Raw genomic sequence first — 24,548 nt, 5'->3', positions numbered from 1 at the left:
GGGACAGGGGGGAGACAGGGAGGGAGAGGGGAGGTTTGGGTCGAGACAGGGGGGAGACAGGGAGGGAGGGAGGAGGTTTGGGTCGAGACAGGGGGAGACAGGGAGGGAGGGGGGAGGTTTGGGTCGAGACAGGGGGGAGACAGGGAGGGAGGGAGGAGGTTTGGGTCGAGACAGGGGGAGACAGGGAGGGAGGGGGAGGTTTGGGTCGAGACAGGGGGGAGACAGGGAGGGAGGGAGGAGGTTTGGGTCGAGACAGGGGGGAGACAGGGAGGGAGGGAGGAGGTTTGGGTCGAGACAGGGGGGAGACAGGGAGGGAGGAGGTTTGGGTCGAGACAGGGGGGAGACAGGGAGGGAGGGAGGAGGTTTGGGTCGAGACAGGGGGGAGACAGGGAGGGAGGAGGTTTGGGTCGAGACAGGGGGGAGACAGGGAGGGAGGGGGGTTTCGGTCGAGACAGGGGGGAGACAGGGGGAGGGAGGGGGGTTTGGGTCGAGACAGGGGGGAGACAGGGAGGGAGGGAGGTTTGGGTCGAGACAGGGGGGAGACAGGGAGGGAGGGAGGAGGTTTGGGTCGAGACAGGGGGGAGACAGGGAGGGAGGGAGGAGGTTTGGGTCGAGACAGGGGGGAGACAGGGAGGGAGGGGGGTTTCGGTCGAGACAGGGGGGAGACAGGGAGGGAGGAGGTTTGGGTCGAGACAGGGGGGAGACAGGGGGAGGGAGGGGGGTTTCGGTCGAGACAGGGGGGAGACAGGGGGAGGGAGGGGGGTTTGGGTCGAGACAGGGGGGAGACAGGGAGGGAGGGAGGTTTGGGTCGGGACAGGGGGGAGACAGGGGGAGGGAGGGGGGGTTTCGGTCGAGACAGGGGGGAGACAGGGGGAGGGAGGGGGGTTTGGGTCGAGACAGGGGGGAGACGTCCCAAATTGGTCCCGGAAGACGAAAAAAAATGAAACGCATGCATCGTAAATTCCTAAATCGTTTAGGAATTTACGATGCGTGCGTTTAATGTTTTATTGCCAGCGAGGTTAGGCTGGTGCTGGGTGGTGGCAGCATGATGTAGTGGACAATGGTGGCGCGACTCCCAAACAAAAGTTCTGGGTTCGATCCCCGATGTCTTCAGGCAGTGTTGAGCATGATGTCTCAACCCTGCCTTCTGCTCAACAACACGTCTCTCATAAACCGGTGGGGGCGGGGCTTTGGACGAAGGCGACCTCTGAGTGAGGTAATATGATTGGATCACTAAAGATCAGCGTGCTCTGCGCTCCTCTACTCTGTCTCTTCCTGTTTCCCTGGAAGTGGGGAGAAGGAGGTGCCATCAGCATACCTTAGCTACTTGGCATTTCCTGTAACACTGGGTACACAGAGCCACACACACACAAACACACACACACATGGGGTCTCTCATACACACACACGCTTGTGTGCATGCATGCATACCCCGTACACACACACAGACACGCAAAGACACACACACCTCCTGAATGAGACATCCAAATAAGACATCAGCTCGCACATTAGCAGCCACAGAAATTGTATTTGCTAGGCATATGACTCAGGGACCTACACAACCACACACACACACACACACACACACACACACACACACACACACACACACACGCACAACTTTACACAAACACAGACATTTACACACCTTGCAGACACACTGACTGTACAGGCAATACCACACACACACAGCCAGAGATAATCACACTGTACACACACTATAGAAAGATACACACACACACACACACACACACACACACACACACACACACACACAATGCAATTCTCCTTCCAGTTGACACACACACACACACACAGACACGGACACACACACTCACAGGTCACATTATTACAGCCGTCCTGTCTGTCCAGACACCTGGTAATCTGATAAAGTGTGTCTGCAGCATGCATGTTATTTTCCTCTGTCACATGGGACACCTGAGGGCACCACAGTGCTAGACAGGGCCAGAGCTAGACAGGGCTAGACAGGGCCAGAACAGGGCTAGAACAGGGCTAGACAGGGCCAGAACAGGGCTAGACAGGGCCAGAGCTAGACAGGGCTAGACAGGGCCAGAACAGGGCTAAACAGGGCTAGACAGGGCCAGAACAGGGCTAGAACAGGGCTAGAACAGGGCTGAAACAGGGCTGGAACAGGGCTAGAACAGGGCTAGAACAGGGCTGGAACAGGGCTAGAGACGGGGCTAAACAGGGCTAAAATAGGGCCAAAGAGAGGGCTAGATAGGGCCAGAGACAGGGCTAGAACAGGGCTAAAATAGGGCCAGAGACAGGGCTAGATAGGGCCAGAGACAGGGCTAGAACAGAGCTAGATAGGGCCAGAGACAGGGCTAGAGACAGGGCCAGGGCTAGAACAGGGCTAGATAGGGCCAGAGCCAGGGCTAGAGACAAGTGTCTTGGGCTGATTTTGAAAGCTGAGAACAGCCCTCCCACCCCACACACTGAACATGACAAGAAACTCGTTAACCAAAGCTGATAAATATCTCATGTTTGGTATAATCGTGACGCATTCAATTCCCAACAACAAATGTGAAATTAAGAATGCCTGTAAGCTGCAAAACCAAAACTAGATCTCCAACTGTCAAGGCCAGCTCCTCTACAGCACATGTAAAACCCAGCGCAGACCCGTGGAACTCAGTAGCGGGACTTTTATTTTGGTATTCCTGTAACTGAACACTTCTGACAGAAGATTTAGTGAGGTAGTCCTTTTAATAGACCTATCCAGAGGCAAACATGAGGTATGATGATGTCCCTTTTATTTTCATAGACACGTCACCAACAAGTGTCCTGAAGGGGGATGGGGAGCTTTCATTTTGATGGAGACGTAACCGGAGACTGTTCTGAGGTGCGATTAAGTCGCTTTTATTTTGATAGCGATGTAACTCCAGACGTCTCTGAGGGAGTGGCAGGTTTTGTTTAGCCGACGCTCCGAGAGAATGGATATTTGTGTGAAACCTGAATGAAATCCAGAGACGTTGGGCAAAGTGTGTGTGTGTGCGTTTGTGTGTCTATGTTGTCATCTCAGGATGTGTGTGTGTGTGTGTGTGTGTGTGTGTGTCTGAGTTGTCATCTCAGGATGTTTGTGATCTCCCACCTGTGCTCTCCAGGATATCAGATCACCAGGAGATAGAACTGGGATCGAGGACAGTCTGGATCTGACACTTAATGGATGCTGGTTTGATAGAGAGAGCTGGTGTATCTCTTTCCATCAGCTCTCTCTATAAAGGGTCTCACCATGACAGGATAGTCTCTCTCTCTCTCTCTCTCTCTCTCTCTCTCCCCCCATGTCAGGGAAGTCTCTCTCTCTCTCTCGCTCTCTCTCTCTCTCTCTCTCTCTCTCCATGTCAGGGAAGTCTCTCTCTCTCTCGCTCTCTCTCTCTCTCTCTCTCTCTCTCTCTCTCTCTCTCTCAGTCACTATGTCACTCTCACTCTCTGCAGTTGGAGGTGCAGGCCCAGAGGGCACGGTCGAGTTAAACGGTGTCAACAACACATCTAAGTCTGCTCAGCTCTACCCATGATGCACTGGGGCTCTGCACAGCAATGCCGATGATGCCAAGTGGACTTACCTTTTGTGTGTGTGTACTGTATGTGTCTGTGTGTAAGTGTGTGTGTGTGTGCTGTATGTGTGTGTACTGTATGTGTTAGTGCTGTGTGTGTACTGTGTGTGTACTGTATGTGTGTGTGTGTGTGTGTGTGTTCAGCAGCCTTTCCAAGCTGTCAGTGCAGAACGCTGGTTGTCCTGACAACATTAGACACTGTAAGAGGACACCCAGGAGATGTGAACGCGGGTGTGTGCGTGCGTGCGTGTGTGCGTGCGTGCATGTGCATGTGTGTGTGAGTGACAAACGGGCCACTCAACACTTAAGTAATCAAAGGGAATTCCAGGAGATACTTTTGGAAAGCACCACGACACGCAGTAATTCAGACAGCGAGAGAAGCTTGATGCAACACGTTCCCACACATAGTGGTAGCCACTAGCTGTCGGAGCTACAAACTAACAGCATGGACGCCGCTAACAGTGGAAACCTTTAACATCAGACGCCATTCACTGCAGAGGCTATTAGCAAGCAGCCGAATCTATCAGCTGCAGCTGCTGCTAGCAGTACTGGCAGTAGAAGGAGTAGCAGTAGAAGCGACTGGCAATAGATTATATTAGCCATAGACTCTTTTTTCACTCACTTATAAGCTATAGAAGCTACTAGCTGGCCAAGCTTTTATCTGTGAAGCGACAAGTTGCCATAGTCAAAGCTTTTAGCCGTACAAACTACTAGCTGTCCAAGCTAATAACCACAGAGGCTTTGTCAATAGAGGCCATTAGCATTTGAGGCTAATTTGGTGTACATGCTGCCGACTAAATAAGCTCATGGCGGTAGATGCTATTAGCAAGAGGAGCTAACGGCTGTATGGGCTATCAGCTACAGAAGACAGTGCACCTGTCACTGAGGCTTCCGCGGGGCTAACAGGCTAACGCTAAGTCTGACTGACGTCTCCGTGAACAGCACAAAGGAGGATGAAATCAGCATTCTTCAGTGTAACGTCAACGTCCCCCAGAGAGGCCGGGATGACTGAGAAGCCTCAAGGGCGCCTCGACAGAATAAATGTTCAACAATTATTTGAAGCAAATAATTAAATATTTTGCTGTGAATATTTAACAGTGAAAGAGTTCGAACAAGTTATTCAAGTATTGAATAACTTGTAATGAAGGAGTTCCTGTGATAACTTTTGACGGCGTCCGTTTAACTTCTGTATAAACAAAACACAATATTTGTATTATATATATTAACATTTGGCATATATATTTCACACAAAACAGGTTGTGTCTCGTGGTTGGGGCGTTTCACTCCCAGCTGAAGGTTCTGGGTTCGATCTCCGATGTCTGCTCATACCTGTAGTCACCTGAGACGTGCACGGATGACCCCTGACCCCTACCGAATGACATAGGGTCTCTGTATGACTCACTGGTTGCTTCTGACCCCTGACCCCTGGCTAATGACATAGGGTATCTGTAAGACCCAGTGGTCAAATCTGTCCTCCAGTGCCTCATTTGGACCGGATTAGTGGCCCCCTCCTCCCTCTTTGAGTCACGGCCGTTTGACTGATGGGAGAACTGGTTTAGAGGGTCTAATGGCTGCTGCTCTCCTCTCCTCTCATCTTTGACACGCATGTTAGTATGGACATGTGGAAACAGCTGGTCACTGTCACTCACGGTCCAGAGACACGGGGCAACGGAGAGAGACAGGATAGTACTGTCAGAGAGAGCGAGAGAGCGAGAGAGCGAGAGAGAGAGAGAGAGAGCGAGAGAGCGAGAGAGAGAGAGAGAGAGAGAGAGAGAGAGAGAGAGAGGTGGGGGTTCAGTTACAGTAATACTCCTCGTTTTAAATCCACTTGAGTTTGAGTGAAGTGCTGTCCTGCAGCATGTAGGACTAGACAAAGGCCTGGCCTGACAGGGAGCGAGATGGAGCGCAAGGGACGCGCACACACACACACACACACACCCACACACACACACACACACACACAAACACCCACACCAACAACAAAAGCCATTATGACACAGAGAAAGAAAGTTGCATGGAGGTGGATTAGGATCGAGGAAGCTCAGCTTTGGATCCACAACTTTCACTTTGTTGACAATCTGAGGAATGACAACCTAGGTATTTTAAATATGAAAAGCATAATGTAGCCAGGGTATTCCTCTGCCTTCTAACAATGGTTGAAAAGCTAAAGATAACGATTCATCCCTCTGACGATGAGAGCCAACTCCGCCTCACGTTACAGAAACACTTTTGTCCTGTGTCTCGTCCGTTTAATCAATTACAGAAAACACTTTTAAATTACCGGTCAACACATGTTGGCTGACCGCTAGTATGCCGGCACACACTGCGTTGTGTGTGTGTGTGTGTGTGTGTGTGTGTGTGTGAGGGCAGAGGAATGAATGTGATCTGCTGATATCACTTACAGCCAGGACCATCTGGGAATGTCCGCCAGACAGACAGACACGCGATCTACAGGGAAGACAGACCCCAGTCATCCACCCAGGACTAGGTCCAGATCCACCCAGTAAGACCACATTGAGAGCCAGTGAGACCCACTAGACCCAGTCAGACCACATTGAGACCCAGTAAGACCCAAACCCAGTCAGACCCACAAGACCCCCCAGACAAGACCCTAACCCAGTCAGACCTAAAAGACCCAGACACATCTCCAGATCAGACCCAGCTCGACCAGACTCGGGGTATCAGACCCCCCAGATCAGGGTGGGCTACAGTGTGAAGCCCTCCTCTTCAGGGTGTTTCAGAGGCTGTAGAAACGTGTTGAATGGACAGCTGTTGCCCCGCTGTACTGGTAAATGGACGGCATTTTTATACCGCACTTCACTAACCAGTGGCCACTCAAAGTGCTTTAGCCATTCATTCACACATTCACACACAGATGGCGGTCAATCATGCAAGGTGACAGCCAGCTCGTCGGGAGCAGTGAGGGTGAGATGTCTTGCTCAGGGACACCTCGAAACCTCATCTAGGAGGAGCCGGGGTTGGAACTAACAACCTTCTGGTTACCAGCCAACCCGCTCTACCTCCTGAGCCACACGCCGCCCTCTCTCTTAGCTCTCTCAACATGTGGTTATGTGGTCGTTTGGTCCTCTGTTGTGTAGTGGCAAAGAAATTCCCCCCTGGGGATCAGAAACGTCCATCCATCCATCTGTCTATCTTTCCATCTATCTGACCATATCCGTCTTTACACCAGTGTAGCAGCTTCGACCGACATGATATGGACGTGTGTGAGGACAATACACAAACACAAACACTGGGTCTCATCTGTCAGGTAGAGGTCAGAGGTCATCCCTTCTCCCTCCTGTTCCGACAGTCGCCCTACCCCCCCCTGCTCTGATCTGTGGGGGTCATCTGTCCTCACACCGTGTGTGTGTGTGTGTGTGTGTGTGTGTGTGTGTGTGTGTGTGTGTGTGTGTGTGTGTGTGTGTGTGTGTGTGTGTGTGTGTGTCATGTCCTGTCCACACCTGCGGCTTAATCATGTTTCTCTTCCCGGTACGATGACGCATGACACAGGGAGATAAGAGAGGAGAACAGAGAGGAGGGAGGACGGCCCGGGTGGTGGGGGTATGGGGAAGTCCATAAACTCTCTCCCTCCCTCTCTCCCTCCCTCTCTCTATCCCTCTCTCCATCCCTCTCTCTCTGCCTCAATTCCTCTCTCTGTCTTTCTTTCCCCCTCACTCCCCCCACTCTCTGTCTTTCTCTGCCCCTCTCTCCTTCTCTCTCCATCCGCCCACTCTGTCTCTTTCTCTTTCTCCCTCTCTCTCCAACCCCTCTCATTCTCTCCCTCTCTTTCCCCTACCTCTCTCCCCCTCACCCTCTCTCTTTCTCTCTCTCTCCAACCCCCTCTCCTCTACCTTTCTCTCCCCCTATCTGCTCCCACCCTCCCTCCCTCTTACATTTTATGGCTCATTTCAGCATAATCTCAAGCATCACACAACACACACCGGCGGTGTAGAACTAAAACGCACACTAAGCCCTTAAACTAACGCCTCGGAGCACCACACACACACACACACACACACGCACACACGCACACAGGCACGCACGCACACACACACACACACACACACACACACATACACGCACACACACACACACACTGCATTATCAAATTTAGCTCACGGTTTACGGCACGTCGACAGAATGTGTTGAGTCTGCGTCTGATTGGCCCGACACGCAGCAAAGCCCCCTGGGATACCGTGGCAATGTGATTATGTTGAAACTTTATACAGCGATGACACAAAAGAGAGGGAGACGGGGAGAGAAGGAGGGAAAGGGAGGGGGATTGTGTGTGTGTGTGTGTGTGTGTGTGTGTGCATGTGCGTGCGTGCGTGCGTGCATGCATGCGTGTGTGTGTGTGTGTGTTAGCATGCAATGAGATATCTCTCCCTATATCTCATAAAGAGTGAATATAGAATATATTCCTTCACATATGCAGGGCAGAGGGTCTGGCAAACGTAAACACTCACCATCGATCAGGAGTGAAACCGTTTCATTCATTGTTTCCATTTCCTGATTGTGTTGGAGACACTGGGCCACAGGCCAATAAGGCTTATAGTGCAATTCCCTCCGACTTGTGATTCTTCCATCACAGCTCTCTATTTATATGCTGGTGGAGTGTGTTTGTGTAACAGTAGAGTCTTGTTCAGAGGCAAACCACTTTGATAAGAAGGCTTCATATTACGATGGGAGAACTCACAACATACACACACACACACACACACACAGCAATGGAATCACACACACACACCTTTGAAATAACTTGTGTGTTAAACTATGCAACTATTTTATCTATTTACCAGTCATTTCGCAGAAGCTTTGGTTCAAAGAGGGACTTGATAGTCGTTATGGCGTTTGTCTCCATGACTGGAAGGTTCTGGGTTCAATGCCCTGCCTAGCCAGATGCCCTAACCCCTACCTTAGAACCTTCTCCTTCATGACATGAATCAAACAATCCACTGTGACTCTGAAGCATCTGCTGATAACGAAACACGATCGGCATAAACTCTTATCCTAGCTATTTTTGTTCTATACAGGGAATGGGTTAACCTGGCAATTGTTAGTGCTTGGCACTTGGTTCTATGAACATCCTTACTGCACCGACCGCGATTTAATGTTTCTCTTTCTTCTGACAAATGTACTTATTGTGAGTCAATTTGGGTAAAACGTCTGCTAAATGTCCTGAAGGTTAATGTTGATCTGAATGAACCCAGTTCCATGTCCTGAGCAGCAGGGAGGATTGAGGGACTCTGGCTCTAGGACGCCCACGGGTTGACAACGAAGCTAAAGACACAACCTTCTACAATGCCAGGCTTTCACTTTCCTTAACTTAAGCAGAGAGTTGAACAACCATCCACTCCACTTTTGTTTTCCCAACCTTGCTTCCATTACGGCATCGTTGAAATAATTAAAAGGACGAGTACAGACATGTGAAATGCTTGGGAGAGATCCAACATCGCTTTACGCCTCTGAAAACACAGCACTCATGATCTCAGCTCTCAGTCCGTCTCCCAGGTACAACCGTGTGTTTTTTATCAAACTTTTTTTCACAATTTTTCAAACTTTCAAACACTGTACTTATGTCTTAGATAGATAGATAGACTGATACTTTAATCATCCCATAGGGACATTTTAGGCATCCAGCAGCACATACATAGACACACACACACACACACACACACACACACACGTCAACTTTCAAACACCGTACTTATGTCTTAGATAGATAGATAGATTGATACTTTAATCATCCCATAGGGACATTTTAGGCATCCAGCAGCACATACATAGACACACACACACACACACACACACACACACACACACACACACACACACACACACACACACACACACACACACATAAAAGGAATCTAAACCAATCACAGGTATACAATTAAAGGGTAAAGAGTACAGAGAATGCCTGATAAAGACAGATTCTATCATACATTGACCATGACGATAAGGTAAGATGGTGGAGAAGTATGTTCAGCGGTGGTAGTGCAAAAGTAAACAGTGCAGTGAACAGGGTCTTTAAGGACGACCATCTGATGTGTATTGGCAAGAAAGTCGAGTCAATTCAAAACCCCCCCGTTAGTGAAATCACAAGTGGGAGGGTCGCCCCAGGTGAATGACGGACGGATCGGCCACTCTGGTAGGCTGATCCGGTCCTCATCCCCCATGCGTCATGTGACACTTGAGCAGGGGTCTCAAACTCGCGGCCCGGGGGCAAATTGAGGCCCGCGGGATGATATTTTGTGGACCCCTACTTGACAATAAATTTTAGTGTTAGTGCGGCCCGCGCGTTGTTGTCAAACGGACATTTTTGCTAAGTGGCTTGCTACGCTTTTTTATCACTTGTGATAGGGTGGCCAGACAGTCCCAATTTTGAGTTGCGTGTCCTGAGTCCCGACAAAAGCCAAAGGACGGTAAAATGTCTCGGTTACCACCAACCACTATGAAATGTCCCCTGTTGTCAGCGATTACATAGCCAACGTGATCTAATGATAGCCAGATCATTATCTTAGATTGGGTCAGTTGTGCTCCTTTTTTCTGTGGAATAATTGATGCGGCCCAGCCTGACCCAGACTCTACCTCCGGTGTACCCCAGGTAAGTTGAGTTTGAGACCCCTGCACTAGAGGGTCCGTTTGAAACGTCGCGTAGCGGCCAATCAACGGCACACCTGGCGGAAAAACAGGGAGTGCTGACCTCATGACTTTACGGTCCCGGGGTCGGTGGGGTTCGTTTAATGTGTTTGAGCGATAAGGCTCTGAGCCGAACGAAGAGGGGCGTCGACGGTGGGGGACGTGGAAACGACGCGATTGGACGGATAAAGTGACCAGATAATAACTAAGTGAGTGAGTGAGTGAGTGAGTGAGTGAGAGAAAGAGAGAGAGAGAGATGATCAAAAACAGAGAGGCAGAGAGACAGAGAGAGTGTGTGAGTTTATAATTCACTCATAGAGATGAATGCAAGGCATTGTTAGAAGGAGACAGACGGCAAAAGCAGCATTCAGTGACTGTTAGTGTCTTGCTATTGCAAGACACTAACTTGCTGGAGCATACGTTAGCATACCGTTAGCATAGTGTTAGCCAGCCCACCCTTGCTCCAGGCACTTCCTCACACAAGCGGCCCGCCCGGCGGGGTTGAAAGGTCACCACGACATTGCTAATGGTTAGCTAACATTTGACCTCAGGGTGGGAGGGTCCCAGGGGGAGGGGGGCGTCAGAGGCCCTTAGGGACCCAAAAGGGCAATACAACTTTAGATAGCTCCACATCTTCGCGAGCTGTGAGTCTGTACGAAATCAATAAAAGGTGAACACCAACAGAAGCGTTGGATAGAGACGTCTTCCAGTTATCTCAGTCGACAGCCTGGATTTTTTCGGAACTTTAACATCTGGAATCATTTTCTGATATTTTTTATCAGCGCGACTGACTCAAACATGGGCCCAGAGGACTGAAACAAAAAGCTGTCCTATTAAATTACTTTATGGAATCAGATACACATGTCTGTACAGTACATAATGCAATTCTTATTGAGCTACCGTTATACTGCAGGCCGCCAACATATGCTTCAGATTAATACTTATGAGTGAGTGATGGAGTGAATGATGGAGAGAGACGTAGAGTGTGAAATACAGAGAGAGAGCAAGAAACACCCCCCCCCACACACACACTGGCCCAGAAACGAACACACACACACGCACACACACACACACACACACACACCAAGAGGGAGAGAGAGAGAGAGAGATGGCATAATTGTTCTGCAATCTCAGACATCTTCTGACATTTTGATGAATGTCAGTGGTATTATCTTGCAGTGTGTGTGTGTATGTGTGTGTGTGTGTGTGTGTGTGTGTGTGTGTGTGTATTCGTTTCGGGGCCAGTTTGGAAGATAATGGACAAATGTGTTTGTTTCTGTCTAATGTTTAACACCCGAGAACAAAGTCTGTGTCGCTGTAAAGAGGCATCTTTCCGACATTCCTTGTGCATGACCATGTTCAGTCTCCACCTTACCGAACCCCCCCCCCCCCCCCCCCCCGAAACTAAATCAAGTTCAGCCCCAAATAAAACCACCAGGAGAATGTGTTGCCTGCTTTGATCTGAACGGGGGGTGATCTTCTACAGGCTGCTCCACATCTCCTGCAGATATAACCACACTGCTGCCAGCAGAATGTGTCAAAAAGGAATCTGTGTGTGTGTGTGTGTGTGTGTATTTGTACCCATGTGTGGTATGTATATGCATACATGTGTGTGTGTCTCTGTTATGGTGCGTGCTGTGTAGTGCGATGAAGCCCCATGTTAGTTGCCAGAGAGGCTGCCTGGCCCCATGCGTTACGCTCCTTCCCACCGTTTCCCTCACACGACCAACCACTGGCAAACAAAGCATACATCACCCTTGGCACCAAGGCAGAAGAACCGGATCCTCCTCTGAGCCCGGAGCAAACACTCAGTGAACACACAGAAAACCGCCGGGCCCAGCGGCCCTGCTGGCTTCCACAGCAGACTAACCTCTGCATTCTCATGGTAAATGACCTGCATTCACCCATTCATGCACACATCAACACAACAACGGTGGAGTCAACCACACAAGGCGACAGCCAGCTCTTCGAGCAGAGCAGTCCCGGTGAGGCGTCTTGCTCAGGGACACCTCGACACTCAGCTAGGAGGAGCCCGGGATTGACCTACAACCTTCCGGTTTCCAGCCAACCCGTTCTACTTCCTGAGCCACATGCCGCCCACTTCGAGTCTCTGCCATAGGAATAACAACTTCTCAAGATTCCCGCCAAGCTCAGCCCGATATGAGAACGCTCGGACAAGAGACTCTGACTTCTGTGTGCAACTCTTGTCGAACAGTGAGAAGACCCCTAAGGACTGAATCAAGGACCTGACTGTGTAACGCAGTCTGTGTCAACACCCACTCAGAGGGGGAAGAGATGAGGTTGAGGAGATGAGGGGTGAGGTGACGGCGCCGGTTTTTCGAATCCTACCTGAGACGGAGATGGTCATGGCGGCCTCCAGCGGCCGGTCGTTGTCCAGGTCGTTGCTGAGCCGCAGCTCCCCGGTCCTGTTGTTCAGATTCAGGAGGTTCAGCTCGTTCCCCGACTCGAACCTGAACCTCAGCTCGTCGTCCACGTCGGGGTCCCTTGCGGGGACCGCCCCGATCACCCCCGACGGGAAGCTGTTGGACTTGTTGGTGACGTAGTTGTTGAAGATGATCTCGAAGTCCTGCAGCACCGGCACATTGTCGTTGACGTCCACCAGCTGCACGTGCACCGTGGCCCGGCTGACCAGCGGCGCCGAGGTGGCCTGCACCACGATCACGTACTCCCGCCGGCTCTCGTAGTCCAGCTCCACCAGCGCCGTCAGGTCCCCGTTGAAGATGTCCAGCGTGAAGAACTCGGGGGTGTTGCCCTCCACGATCTGGTACATGATCTGGGCGTTGGTGCCCTCGTCGGGGTCGGTGGCGCCGATCCTTGCCACCACCGACCCCACGGGCCGGTTCTCCTCCACCCGGACCACCAGCACGTCGCGGTCGAACACGGGGGCATTGTCGTTGATGTCCAGTACAGCCACGTGCACGGCCACGGCCGCCCGCAGCGGCGGCACGCCCTTGTCCACGGCGAAGGCCCTCAAGCTGTAGGAAGGCACGTTCTCGCGGTCCAGCTTTCGCGCCGAGCGGATTATGCCGGAGTACGGCTCGATGACGAAGTCGCCATCGCCGTCGTCACCACCCGCGAAGGTGTAGATCAGCCGCCCGTTGGAGCCCGAGTCCTTGTCCATGGCAGAGATCTGGAGGACGCTGGTGTAGACAGGCGCATCCTCGAACACCGAGCCCTGGTAGACGTCGCGGGGGAACAGAGGCGCGTTGTCGTTGGCGTCCACCACGATGATCTCCACGTATGCCGTGTCCATCTTCTGCGGGATGCCGTTGTCGCGGGCGACGATGGCCAGCGTGTAGGACGACAGGTCCTCGTAGTCTACCGCCATCTGCGTGGTGATGGCGCCCGTGTCCGGGTGCACCGCGAACTGGGGCACCTTCTCCTCCATCAGGTAGGTGATGCGGGCGTTCTCGCCCGTGTCCTCGTCGGAGGCGGCGATCACCACGACGACGGAGCCCACCGGCAGGTCCTCGCTGAGGAACGCCTGGTAGCTGGCGCTCTGGAACACGGGCCGGTGCGTGTTGGCGTCCGTCACGTTGATGGACACGCTGGCCGTGTCAGCGCGCGTGCCGTCCGATGCCGTCACCGTCAGCACGTACTGCCGCTCCTGCTGGTAGTCCAGCGGCAGCGCCAGGGTCACCAGCCCACCGCCGCTCTGGCTGGTGATGGCGAAGCGGTTGCGCGTGTTCCCGCTGGAGATCTGGTAGGTGACCACGCTGTTGACGTCACGGTCCACCGCTGTCAGTGTGAGCACGCTGGTGCCCACCACCGCATCCTCGTTGATCTTCAGCTCGTACCGCCGCTCCGTGAAGGCCGGCGTGTTGTCGTTGACGTCCAGCACCGTCACGCTCACGCTCGCCGCCGACGACATGGCGGGCGCGCCGTGGTCCCGCGCCTCCACGCGGAACTTGTAGAACTCGGTCGACTCCCGGTCCAGCTCGCCGCACGCCGTGACCCAGCCCGTGCTGTTGTTGATGGCGAGCGGGAAGCCGGGCGGCGTGTCCGCCAGCCGGTACTCCAGGCGGGCGTTTTCGCCCGAGTCGGCGTCAATGGCCTGCACGTGGAGCAGCGAGTACCCCACCGCCACGTTCTCCAGCACCGAGGCCTGGAAGGGCGTGCTGACGAACATGGGCGCGTTGTCGTTGACGTCCACCACCTGCACCACCACCATGCCCGTGCCGTTGATGAGCGGCGGCCGGCCCCCGTCCTGCGCCTTGATGCGCAGGTTGTACTCCCGGATGCTCTCGAAGTCCAGGGGGTTGATGATGTCGATGACGCCGGTGGGCGCGTGGATGTAGAACTGCCCCTTGACGTTTCCACTGATGATGCTGTAGTGCACCTTGGCGTTGTTGCCCTGGTCGCGGTCTGTGGCCTCCACGCGGATCACCTTGGTGTTCACCGCCACGTCCTCGCGCACGCGCACCACGTAGCGCTTCTCCGCGAACTGCGGGTAGTTGTCGTTCTCGTCGTCCACAGCAATGTGCACGGTGGCGGTGGCGCTGCGCGGGCCCGGGTCGCGGCCCTGGTCGTTGGCCTCCACGATGAGCGTGTAGCGGTCGCGCGCCTCGCGGTCGGGCCGCTCACGCACCCGCACCAGGCCGTTGCGCGCGTCAATCTCGAAGGCCGGGTTGTCGTCGGCGTTGAGGATCTTGTACACCATGTTGGCGTTGGCCGAGGCGTCGCCGTCCGTGGCGCGGATGGTCATCACCTCAAAGCCCACCTCCACGTTCTCCCGGATGCTGTCGCGGTACTCCGTCTGCTCGAACACCGGGCTGTGGTCGTTGGTGTCGGACACAGTCACCGTGACGTAGGTGGTGCCCGAGCGCCGCGGGGTGCCGTGGTCCAGCGCTGTGACCTTGAACACGTGCGTGTCCTTGATCTCACGGTCCAGCGGGCGCAGCGTGCTGATGGTGCCGCTGCGGGGGTCTATGGTGAACAGGTCGTTGGAGCGGCTGTCGAACATCGACTCCATCACGTACTCCAGCCGGCCCGCCTCGCCCTCATCGGGGTCCGTAGCCTGCGGCGTGATGACCGACGTGCCCGCCTCCTGGTTCTCCGCCAGGGCCAGCTGGTAGGTGGGCATCTTGAACTTAGGGGGGTTGTTGACGCTCCTCCTGCCCCGCGGGTGGTGTCGGTGTTGTTGTTGTTGTGGGTCATTGTACATCTCGCGATCAGACTCTAAAGAAAAATATCCATGCTCTCCCACTGGCACAGGCGCTGTCACAACACGCAAGACCAAGCGCACGGACACGCCGCGCGCTGGAACGGACACGCCGCGCGCTGGAACGGATAGCCCACGCGCTGGCACGTCCACACCCCTGGACACGCCGCGCGCATTCAAGTGGGTCTGCAGCAAGCACCGCAAACCCACCCGCGCGCTCTGCTCGCGCGGTGCGCGGCAAAAGTCTTCGGCCAGCAATAAGTTCCCTCGCAAGAAAACCGCGTGCAGCCCGTCAACGGTACACACGGCGTCCTCTAACGGGACGTCTCGCGCAAAGGCGGGCAACAGTTGGGTGACATTCACGAGCACTTTACCTGCGGCCCAGCAGGGGGTCTCCCCTCCGAGGGTCAGTACCCGCACGATGCGGACGTCGGGCTGCTCACGCGACGCCGCGCTCTTCCTCCGGTACTTGATGAAGCAGTCCTGGCCGTGCACGTGCACGTTGAACCGGGTCAGGATCACGTCTCCGGACGTGCGCGAGGTGGCACTGAAGTACACGCTCTGCGGGGGTCGTAACGCGCGCGCGCAATCCACCCTCCGGGACAGCCGGATGACCCCGGTGCGCGAGTCCACTCGGAACCAGCTGTGGGTGACCGCGGGGGATAAAGTCCGGTTCACCGTGTAAGTCCAACCGGGACCGGGACCGAGGGAGAGGTCGGCCAGAAGGGCTCCGGGCTGGAGGGTCTCGGAGAGGTCCAGCTCCAGACCCCTCAGCAGCAGCGGCGCGGTGAGGAGGACACACACCCGGAGCAACACACACACAGGTAGGACCTCCATGGCTCTCACACACACACTCACACTCACAGGAACACGAACTAACCACTAACTCTTCTTCGCCCAGCTCCGCGTCTTGCTTTTATTCCTCGTCTTGCTTCTTTTACTCCTCATGGTGACGGACGGGTCTAGAGTGGCGCCGGGATGGGGCCCCTGGGGTCCATAGGGGTCCGCGGTCTGCTGGAGCGGCCGCGGAGTCTGACGGCAACTTTTTAAATGACTACAAAATGGCTCCGTGTCTCCTCCTCCTCCTCCTCCTTCAGGAGCTGATTACCATAAACCTGCTGGGCTCTCTCCTATGGGACCCCCCCCCCCCCCCCCCCCCCCCCCCCCCGCTGGGTCCTCATGCTGATTCGAGGGTCCTGGGACACTTGTTGGGTGATTATCGATTAAAATGAAACTGTTGGGTGTCGTTTATTCACTCGATTGTTCTGAGAGGTATTTCACTTTTAAGTTTTCAGTTAGTTAGTTCAAGGTCTACTTTATTCATCACGGGTTTGTTGGAAACCGAAGCAAAGTAAATAAATAAAGACACATTAACACATACATTTAAATAATATATAAATCAATGAAATTACCAAATTCAGAAATATAAAAAATAAAACATACACCACCAGTTCATGTCACTTCACGTCGCTTCATCTTATGTGAACGTTGTAGTTTTAAGTTTTAAAGCGTAAAGGCATGTCCTGGAATGCCATCAAGGTTACACCTCGCGTTTATCAGGTCCAGTACTAATTTACACACCATTAAAAAAGAAAAGCGAGTGGAAAGTTAAACAGCGGGTTGTGTGATGCGTGTTTGATGTGTTTGCTGTTTCTATCGGTGGATCAGACGGCTGAGAGCGCCGCCAGTCAGTGAAGGAAAACAGTAGCAGAGCTCCCCTTGGTGGTGAATAAAGTCTGTTTCAGGCCATTAGAAACCACACAATTACAAAGAGTTCAGGAGACCATTTTATATTTACATCATATACATTTTGCAACCTTTTGGACAATTTAAAAAACTCATATACACTCATTTTCAAAGGATTATGTAAAAACAGATCATACATCACTAAGATAAATAAAATGGGTATTATTCCAAAAAAAACAGTTGTTTCTTTTCCGTTTGTGTATTTCTGTTGAATATTGTCTCTGAACACAGTAGGAAGTCAGATGGAGTCATACGACTCCGGTTGTCCACCGCAGTGTCAGGTAACCATAGCCGTAGCATAGCCTCTCTCAGCCAGCCTGATCAGGGGGTCTGGGCCGGGGTCCATCCAGAGCGGCCGCTACCATGCGCTCCCTTCCCAGCTGCAGGGTGTGTTGGCTTGGGCCGAGTCGCAGGATCCTCCCGCTGCCCAGACACTCACCACCGCGGTAGAGAACCGCAAACTGGAAGGAGGGGGGGGGGGGAAGAGGGGGTTTGGCTGTCACCTGTCCAGAGGAGGGTGTGTGTGTGTGTGTGTGTGTGTGTGTGTGTGTGTGTGTGTGTGTGTGTGTGTGTGTGTGTGTGTGTACCTGTCCAGGTGTGATTGCTCTGATGGGTTGGGAGAGTGTGATCCACAGCGATCCGTCCATGTTGAGAGTGACAGTGCAGGGAGCTGGAGAACAACCAGAAGGAAAGGACGACTTTGGCATTTGGGAGCCGAGTTCCCCTCGTTTTGAGCTGCACAACCCTGCGAAGATGCTGCAGCGCATGCATTCATACGTTCATTCATACATGCATTCATACGTTCGTTCATACGTGCATTCATACGTTCGTTCATACGTGCATTCATACGTTCGTTCATACGTGCATTCATACGTTCGTTCATACATGCATTCATACGTTCATTCATACTTGCATTCATTCCTAGGTTCAATCATACGCTCATTCATATGTTCAATCATGCATGCATTACTCCGTTCAATCATGCATGCATTCCGACGTTCATTCATCCATTCATTCATCGGTTCATTCATGCATGCATTCCTAGGTTCAATCGTACGATCATTCCTACGTTCATCAGCAGGCAGGCCCAGAGGCAGCTCTTACTCAGAGGCATCTGGTGGATGAAGCGGAAGTGACAGTCCATCATCTGGGTCTTGACGAGCACAGGAGGCGGGTCTACCGTTATCCAATGGAAACGGCCCGTTTGCAGCGTATCCCGAAACAGAGCCGGGTGGTTGGTGGTTGGACCCTATGACATAACGATGACATCATGATGATACATGTGACTCGTGGCCGTATGACCCCAAGGCCAACTCCGTCACACAATGCACAAATGTGTAAGAGATCATGGAGCACCTGAGAAGAATATTAATATGGGGGGGGGAGGAGTACATACTACAGTGAGAGTTTCAATGCGCGCTATCAATTAATCGCCTGTCCCCTCCCTTGTCGTTCCATTTGGGACCATGTTTGGTAAACATGTTTTATTTCGCTTGTTTCATATAATTGTATTAACTAACGGCGCCACCAGAGGGCGCCCTCAACACATTTGCCGCCCTGGGACTAGGTCGCCTAAGCCGATCGCGGGCTTGGGGCCCCAAGCAATTGCTTGGTTTGCTTGCCTTTCTCGCGACGGGCCTGGTAGTTGCACAAAAGATCCTGCCAGGTTTTGGTTCCAACCACTGGAGTCCATTAGTTGGATCTCAGGCTTGGCGCTTCTCAGCAAAACAAGGGACGGATTTTACCGGCTTGACCTGGAGTTTCCAAGAGTTGTTCTGATACCGATACCAGTATCGGAAATTCCTCCGATACTGCATAAAATGAAGTATTCAGAGGTGAATAGTCGGAATGGGAAACACGTCATCTCTGACCTAAGTGAGTTCGAGCAACCAAGTCAGAAAAACATGGAAGCAAGCATGCTTAACATTATTATTATTATTATTATTATTATTATTATTATTATTATTATTATTATTATTATTATTATTATTATTATATATGAAATATGTATAATCATTGTAATATTAATTATAGAAACAGTAGTAAGTGAACCGAGTATATATTGGTGCCATCTTAAGAGACACTTTCAATAAGAACAAGTGCCACTAGTAGTTACAATGCCAGATGTTATATCGGTATATACTCGGTATCTCCTGTCACAACTGCCCTGCTCAGTATAGAAACACAATAACATAGAGAAGGTAAATACTACAGCATAAAGCCCCTTTTTGACTCTCTCACCACAAAAACTTCTCCGGTGGTGACGTCCTTGTCCACGACGAACCAGGGGTCCTTCAGCCCCCCTATCCGGGCCCTCTGACCCAGGGTCAGGGTGAACCAGCCTGGAGACACACACACACACACACACACACACACACACACACACATTATAAACAAACTGTGTATATATCTCTTAATATGGATCAAGATATATCTATAGATATAGATATATCTTTATCTAGATATATAGATGTATCAGATTTATTCTGAGATAAGATTGTCCAGTTATTGATGTGGCAAAATTTCTTTGATTTCCAGTTTTGGAGGACTACTTTTTTAGAGACAACTAGGGAGATAAGCAACGGATTCCTATGTTTTGGAGGGATGTGGATTTCGGAAATGTCACCAAGGAGACATAGTGTAGGGGATGAAGGGATTCTGTAGCTCAGGATGGTGGATAGAGTCTCAGTGACTGTGATCCAGAAAGAGTCAACCGGTTGACAGAGACATATGGCGTTCAAATAGGCGTCTGTGCTGCCTAAAGTGCATTGTGAACAGATACCTGTGTTGGCTAGGCCCATTTTGAACATTTTACTTTGGGTGATGTGAGTTCTGTGAATGACTTTATATTGTATAAGCTGCAGGTTTGTGTTATCGGTCATGGTAAATGTATTTTCACAGATTTGTTCCCAGTAATCAGGGTTGGGCGAGAAGGCCAGGTCAGTTTCCCACTTGGCTGTTGGGAGTGTTATTTTAGAATTTAAGTTGGCAATCATTGTGTATAGCTGGGAGGTTAATCTTTTGAAGTTATTGGTTTTCATATGTTCTTCTATAAGCTGAGAGGGTTGTAATGTGTTGTTAGTAAGTCCGGTTTTATCTTTAATTTTAAGTCTAAGTTGTTGATATTGAAGAAATTGTTTTCTCCCAACCCCATATTTCTGTGTTAAATAACATGAAATGGTTGTTCTTAAATAGGTGGTGAAGATGTGTGATTCTTTTTTGTGCCCATGTGGCGAAATAAAAAGTTTTTTTCTGTATCATGAACACTGGGTTGTGCCAGAGTGGGGTGAAGTTGTTTATTTCTAGTGATGATTTTGTGATTTGGTTAGTTTTCCACCAGGCTGTCAGAGTTGAGTGGATGGTAATGCGTTGGCAGAAGTTGGATTTCTTGATTGATTGTGAGAGGAAGGGGAGGTCTGCAATTGAGATATTTGTACATTGGTTTTGTTCCAATTCCATCCATGGGTAATTGTGCTTGTGTATATTAATCCATTTAACTAGGTACTGTAATTTATTTGCCAGGAAGTAGTGATGGAAGTTTTGTGCCTCAAGACCCCCCTGTAATTCTTTAATAGTGTTGTTAATGAATTGAGAGTTTTGAAACATTTTGTCTGTAGGAGTGATGGGGATCATAGAAAATAGGTAGTTAATCTGGGGTAGGGTTTTCATTTTGACTGCAGCTATTCTACCGATGAGTGTGAGTGGGAGTTTAGACCAGTGTTTGTATTCGTCTTCAATTTTCCTGAGAAGAGGAGTGTAGTTTAGAGTAAGAGGCTCTGACAGCCTGGGGCCTACCAGTGTCATGCACCTACCCGATGTCAAGTGGATCGGGTTGAATTCACTGCGGGTCTCTCTTCTTATATCCATCTTACCAAATATATTTTATTACTGTCCTTCTCAACACTCTCTGATCTCACTAAAAGGCTAGCAGCACGAAATCAAGGGATATTTAGAATATAAAAAAATATGTGTGATTAATCGCGAGTTTATTATGACATTGATGCGATTAATCGCGATTAAATATTTTAATCGCTTGACAGCACTAAAATAGATACATAGATATATAAATAGAGATATATTGCACTATACTGCATATGTATTTATTATTTCATTCAGATGCATGCAGGGGCGAGGGCCTTTCTGTGACACCAGACACCTGGAGCAAAGGTGTGACTGAGGGGAGAACTCACCTCTGTGGCGACCCATGACGGTCCCGTCCTCTACAGACACCAGGTCTCCTGGCTGGGGCTCCAGGTACTGGGAACACACACACACACACATACTTAAGCTGGGCAGACACTGTGTGAATTTTGGCCCATTTTGAGCCAATTTTTCACTTGTCCGACTATTTTTGGGTCCGGGCCGAGTTTCGGCTTAGTCGTGTGTCGTAATTCGTGTAGTATACATGGGGTAACGAGAAGCGCTAACAACTCACGACCAACTCCCAAACAGCAATCGTATGGTCGCAAGAAAAACAAAACGGTTTGAAATTCTCGTCGCCCCTCGTGAGGTTAAATCAAGTCGCATCAGCGCATCGTGCCGCATAGTGAGAACATGAATCACGAGCTGCAAACTTTTTAACCCAGCAATTTAGTCGTAGCTGAGTCAAACAATTTAAAATATCTGCCCCTCAGTGTAACTAAAGCTGGGCAGTGTCTGCCCAGATTTAGTTACACTGAGTTCAATCATGTGTTGTGCTCCCTTTGTTGTCCCACCCTAGAGCCGGGTTGCGACATAATAATGAATATTTCCAGAGGTTAAGAAGTTAGAGGGTGTCACAGTGGACACTACAAGATAGTAACAGGAATTCAAAATAAAATAAATAAAAAACAGACAAAGAATATAGGGCAATTATATATAATGTCTTGCATAACATTAGGCGCTACAATGGGAGTAATTGATATAAGTCCTATAATGGTATGTGTATCATTCACTCATATGGTATATTCTACTTCCTCACCTCCAGGATAAAGTCTTCAAAGTTCCTCTCGCCAATGAAGCAGATTCCCATACTCTGAAAACAAACAGCAAACAGTTCATCATATTTTAAAAGCACCTTCAAACCTTCACGCTGTCATCCATTTTTTTCATTTTATTTTGCTTTATTTTTAATTTATTTAGGGACCATCTAAGACCTGACCTTCCAGTCAGGGACTAAGGATGGAAATTAGCCTACGGCTATAATCCTGTATATTTACTTTTTTTTTTTTTTTTAATGTTCATCAATATATTTTGTCCCTTTGTAAAAATAAAATAAATCTATATCTAAATCCAAGATGACTGACAGTCCTTCAGATACACGTAATTTATTTAGGCAGGTAGGGGTGCAGTTGGGTTGTGGATATTGGGAATCAAACTCAGAACCTCCATATGTCCGCCTAGACCGCTGTTTAGACAGTGAGCCCAGTGTATGGTACAGAACAGTTCTGTTCCTATACCATATTTTGTGACGGTGTTCATGGTTCTTACTGTTCTCAGAAGTATCTACTCGATTCTGAATAGTTGCTCTCTCTTCATGAATAAACAGGATTGTCTTGTATGTTTATCAACATAAATATTTTTATAATGTGAGCCCTACCAACACTGATGCCGTAAACATTTATCCAGGCTTAAGGCTTAGATGTTTTATAATCCTGAATCTATTCATTGGTCCACTATCTGTTTACTTTTGACTGAGTTTTCTACGTCAGTCGGCCATGTTTGTCGTCACCTCTTTCTTCGTAAGCACGTGGTGAAGCCCCGCCTGCGCTGCCATCTTTTTCACAAAGTCCTTGGTGAGTCCGGCCAGCGGGAACATAGTATGCCGCAGTGCCTCCTGGGAGATCTGGCTGAGGAAGAAGGTCTGGTCTTTAAAGGGGTCGGCTCCCTGGTGCAACCTGACCGCTGGTAAAGGAGACGTAGAGATGATGTCATTAGTGTAGAACGAAAGGGTTGAGATGATGTCATGGTGATGTCATTATGAGTGTAGAGGGACAGGTTGAGATGATGTCATGTGCGCAGCACAACAGAGTGAGATGATGTCATGCGTGCAGCACGATGATGATGATGATGATGATGATGATGATGATGATGCCATGGTGTGGGCGGAGACGTACGGTTGCGGACCTCGAAGCGGTCCTTGAAGCGGCCGGTGAGTGGAGCTACGTTCTTCTGCCGGAACACTTCCTCGTCCTCTTGGGACGTCCTGGCGTAGTGACCCGTTGCCATGGCGTCAGCATCTAAACAAACGATACACCACACTAAAGCATGCCTTAAGTACTTTGTTTAAATACAAAGGATTAAGGACTTTAAGACAGTTTTAAAATAAATGTGAAATGTACCTTTTGATAAAACTGTATACCGACTAATGTATCGTCTCAGGAGCTGAACATTGAATAGGTACATGGTGCGGACTTTCAGATGAAAAGATCATCCGATAAGTTAATCATATAAAACGCACATATTTGACACCTACCTAAAGTGTTGAGAGCATGTTTGCAAAAATGCTTGAACTTGATGTGCTTGTTGCACAGAATGTCGGGGTTTGGGGTCCGGCCCTTCTCGTATTCGCTCAACAGATCACTGGGCGTGAAATGAGATACACATTTACAACGCGATAAAAAAAACATATAAAAGACAACATAACATGCATTGTGTGAAACTTAAGAATTTGCCAAGGTGACCTAAGTACCTAAACACTTCGTTCCAGTACTCTTTGACGTAGGAGACCTGATGGAACGGGATGCCAAGGACCTGACAGGACCGATAGGCGTCCTCGCAGTCCTTGTCTGAGGTGCAGACGCCTTTCTCATCCAAAGAGTCCCAGTTCTTCATGAACACACCACTGACGTGATAACCTGAAGACACCAAAGACAAAGAACAACCGTATTCTTCGATACAAATGACAAACGTAATATCGGTGTGAGTGTGTGTGTGTACTGTTTTCATGACATTTGCGACGTTCCTTATAAATAGAATTGTGTTACACAACAATCGTTGTTTTCTTACCCATTCGCTTCAGCAATAAGGCGGCTACAGAGCTGTCCACGCCCCCGGACATCGCACAAACCACATGTCTAATTACACCCATTATTTACAAATTTTATATCTCCAATATTGATATTTTAACTTATACAACACAGGAGTCAGGTCGCTAAAGCGCTGCCAATGGGCGCCGACATGACAGTGCACCCCTACAATGTGTCCGACCGGGAACGAGGAACGAGCCAAACCCCCCTCCATAGTTATGGCCTTCTCCGCGGTTGACCAGTGAATGCGCTGGAAGAGAGTCGGGACTGTCCTGAGTGAATTTTTACTTTTTGTCTGTTTGATAAGTTAATTCACATTTTAAATGACGACGAGGCAGCAATACTAACATGCCAGTGATTACTTATATGGCCTAAAGTTACCTGTGTACTAACGATTTA

The 24,548-nt window shown here is 50.2% G+C and overlaps 2 protein-coding genes across 2 annotated transcripts in view; both read right to left on the bottom strand.

The window, feature by feature from the left end:
- Positions 1–16,316, bottom strand: part of celsr1a (cadherin EGF LAG seven-pass G-type receptor 1a) — a gene marked incomplete at its 3' end in the record, with an annotated part of 81,136 nt that extends 64,820 nt beyond the window's left edge. Inside the window, exon 1 of the mRNA XM_079755932.1 lies at positions 12,564–16,316. Coding sequence (XP_079612058.1) covers positions 12,564–16,233 — 3,670 coding nt within the window. The 5' untranslated portion in view covers positions 16,234–16,316. The remainder of the gene's footprint in view (positions 1–12,563) is intronic.
- Positions 16,317–17,170: 854 nt separating this feature from the next.
- On the bottom strand, positions 17,171–24,292 carry trmu (tRNA 5-methylaminomethyl-2-thiouridylate methyltransferase). The gene is made up of 11 exons (XM_079756058.1): positions 24,130–24,292; positions 23,813–23,978; positions 23,597–23,703; positions 23,238–23,360; positions 22,853–23,025; positions 22,103–22,156; positions 21,333–21,399; positions 19,384–19,484; positions 18,247–18,391; positions 17,730–17,812; positions 17,171–17,603 (listed from the first exon to the last, which is right to left on the bottom strand). Exons 1-11 carry the CDS (start codon positions 24,209–24,211, stop codon positions 17,451–17,453), a joined length of 1,254 nt encoding a protein of 417 aa, XP_079612184.1. The 5' UTR covers positions 24,212–24,292; the 3' UTR covers positions 17,171–17,450.
- Positions 24,293–24,548: the final 256 nt, after the last annotated feature.

This window comes from Pollachius pollachius (genome assembly GCF_949987615.1).
Source record: "Pollachius pollachius genome assembly, chromosome: 18".
Lineage (NCBI taxonomy): Eukaryota > Metazoa > Chordata > Actinopteri > Gadiformes > Gadidae > Pollachius > Pollachius pollachius.
The sequence above is the reverse complement of the archived record's forward strand: the minus strand, read 5'-3'. Positions and strand labels throughout refer to the sequence as shown.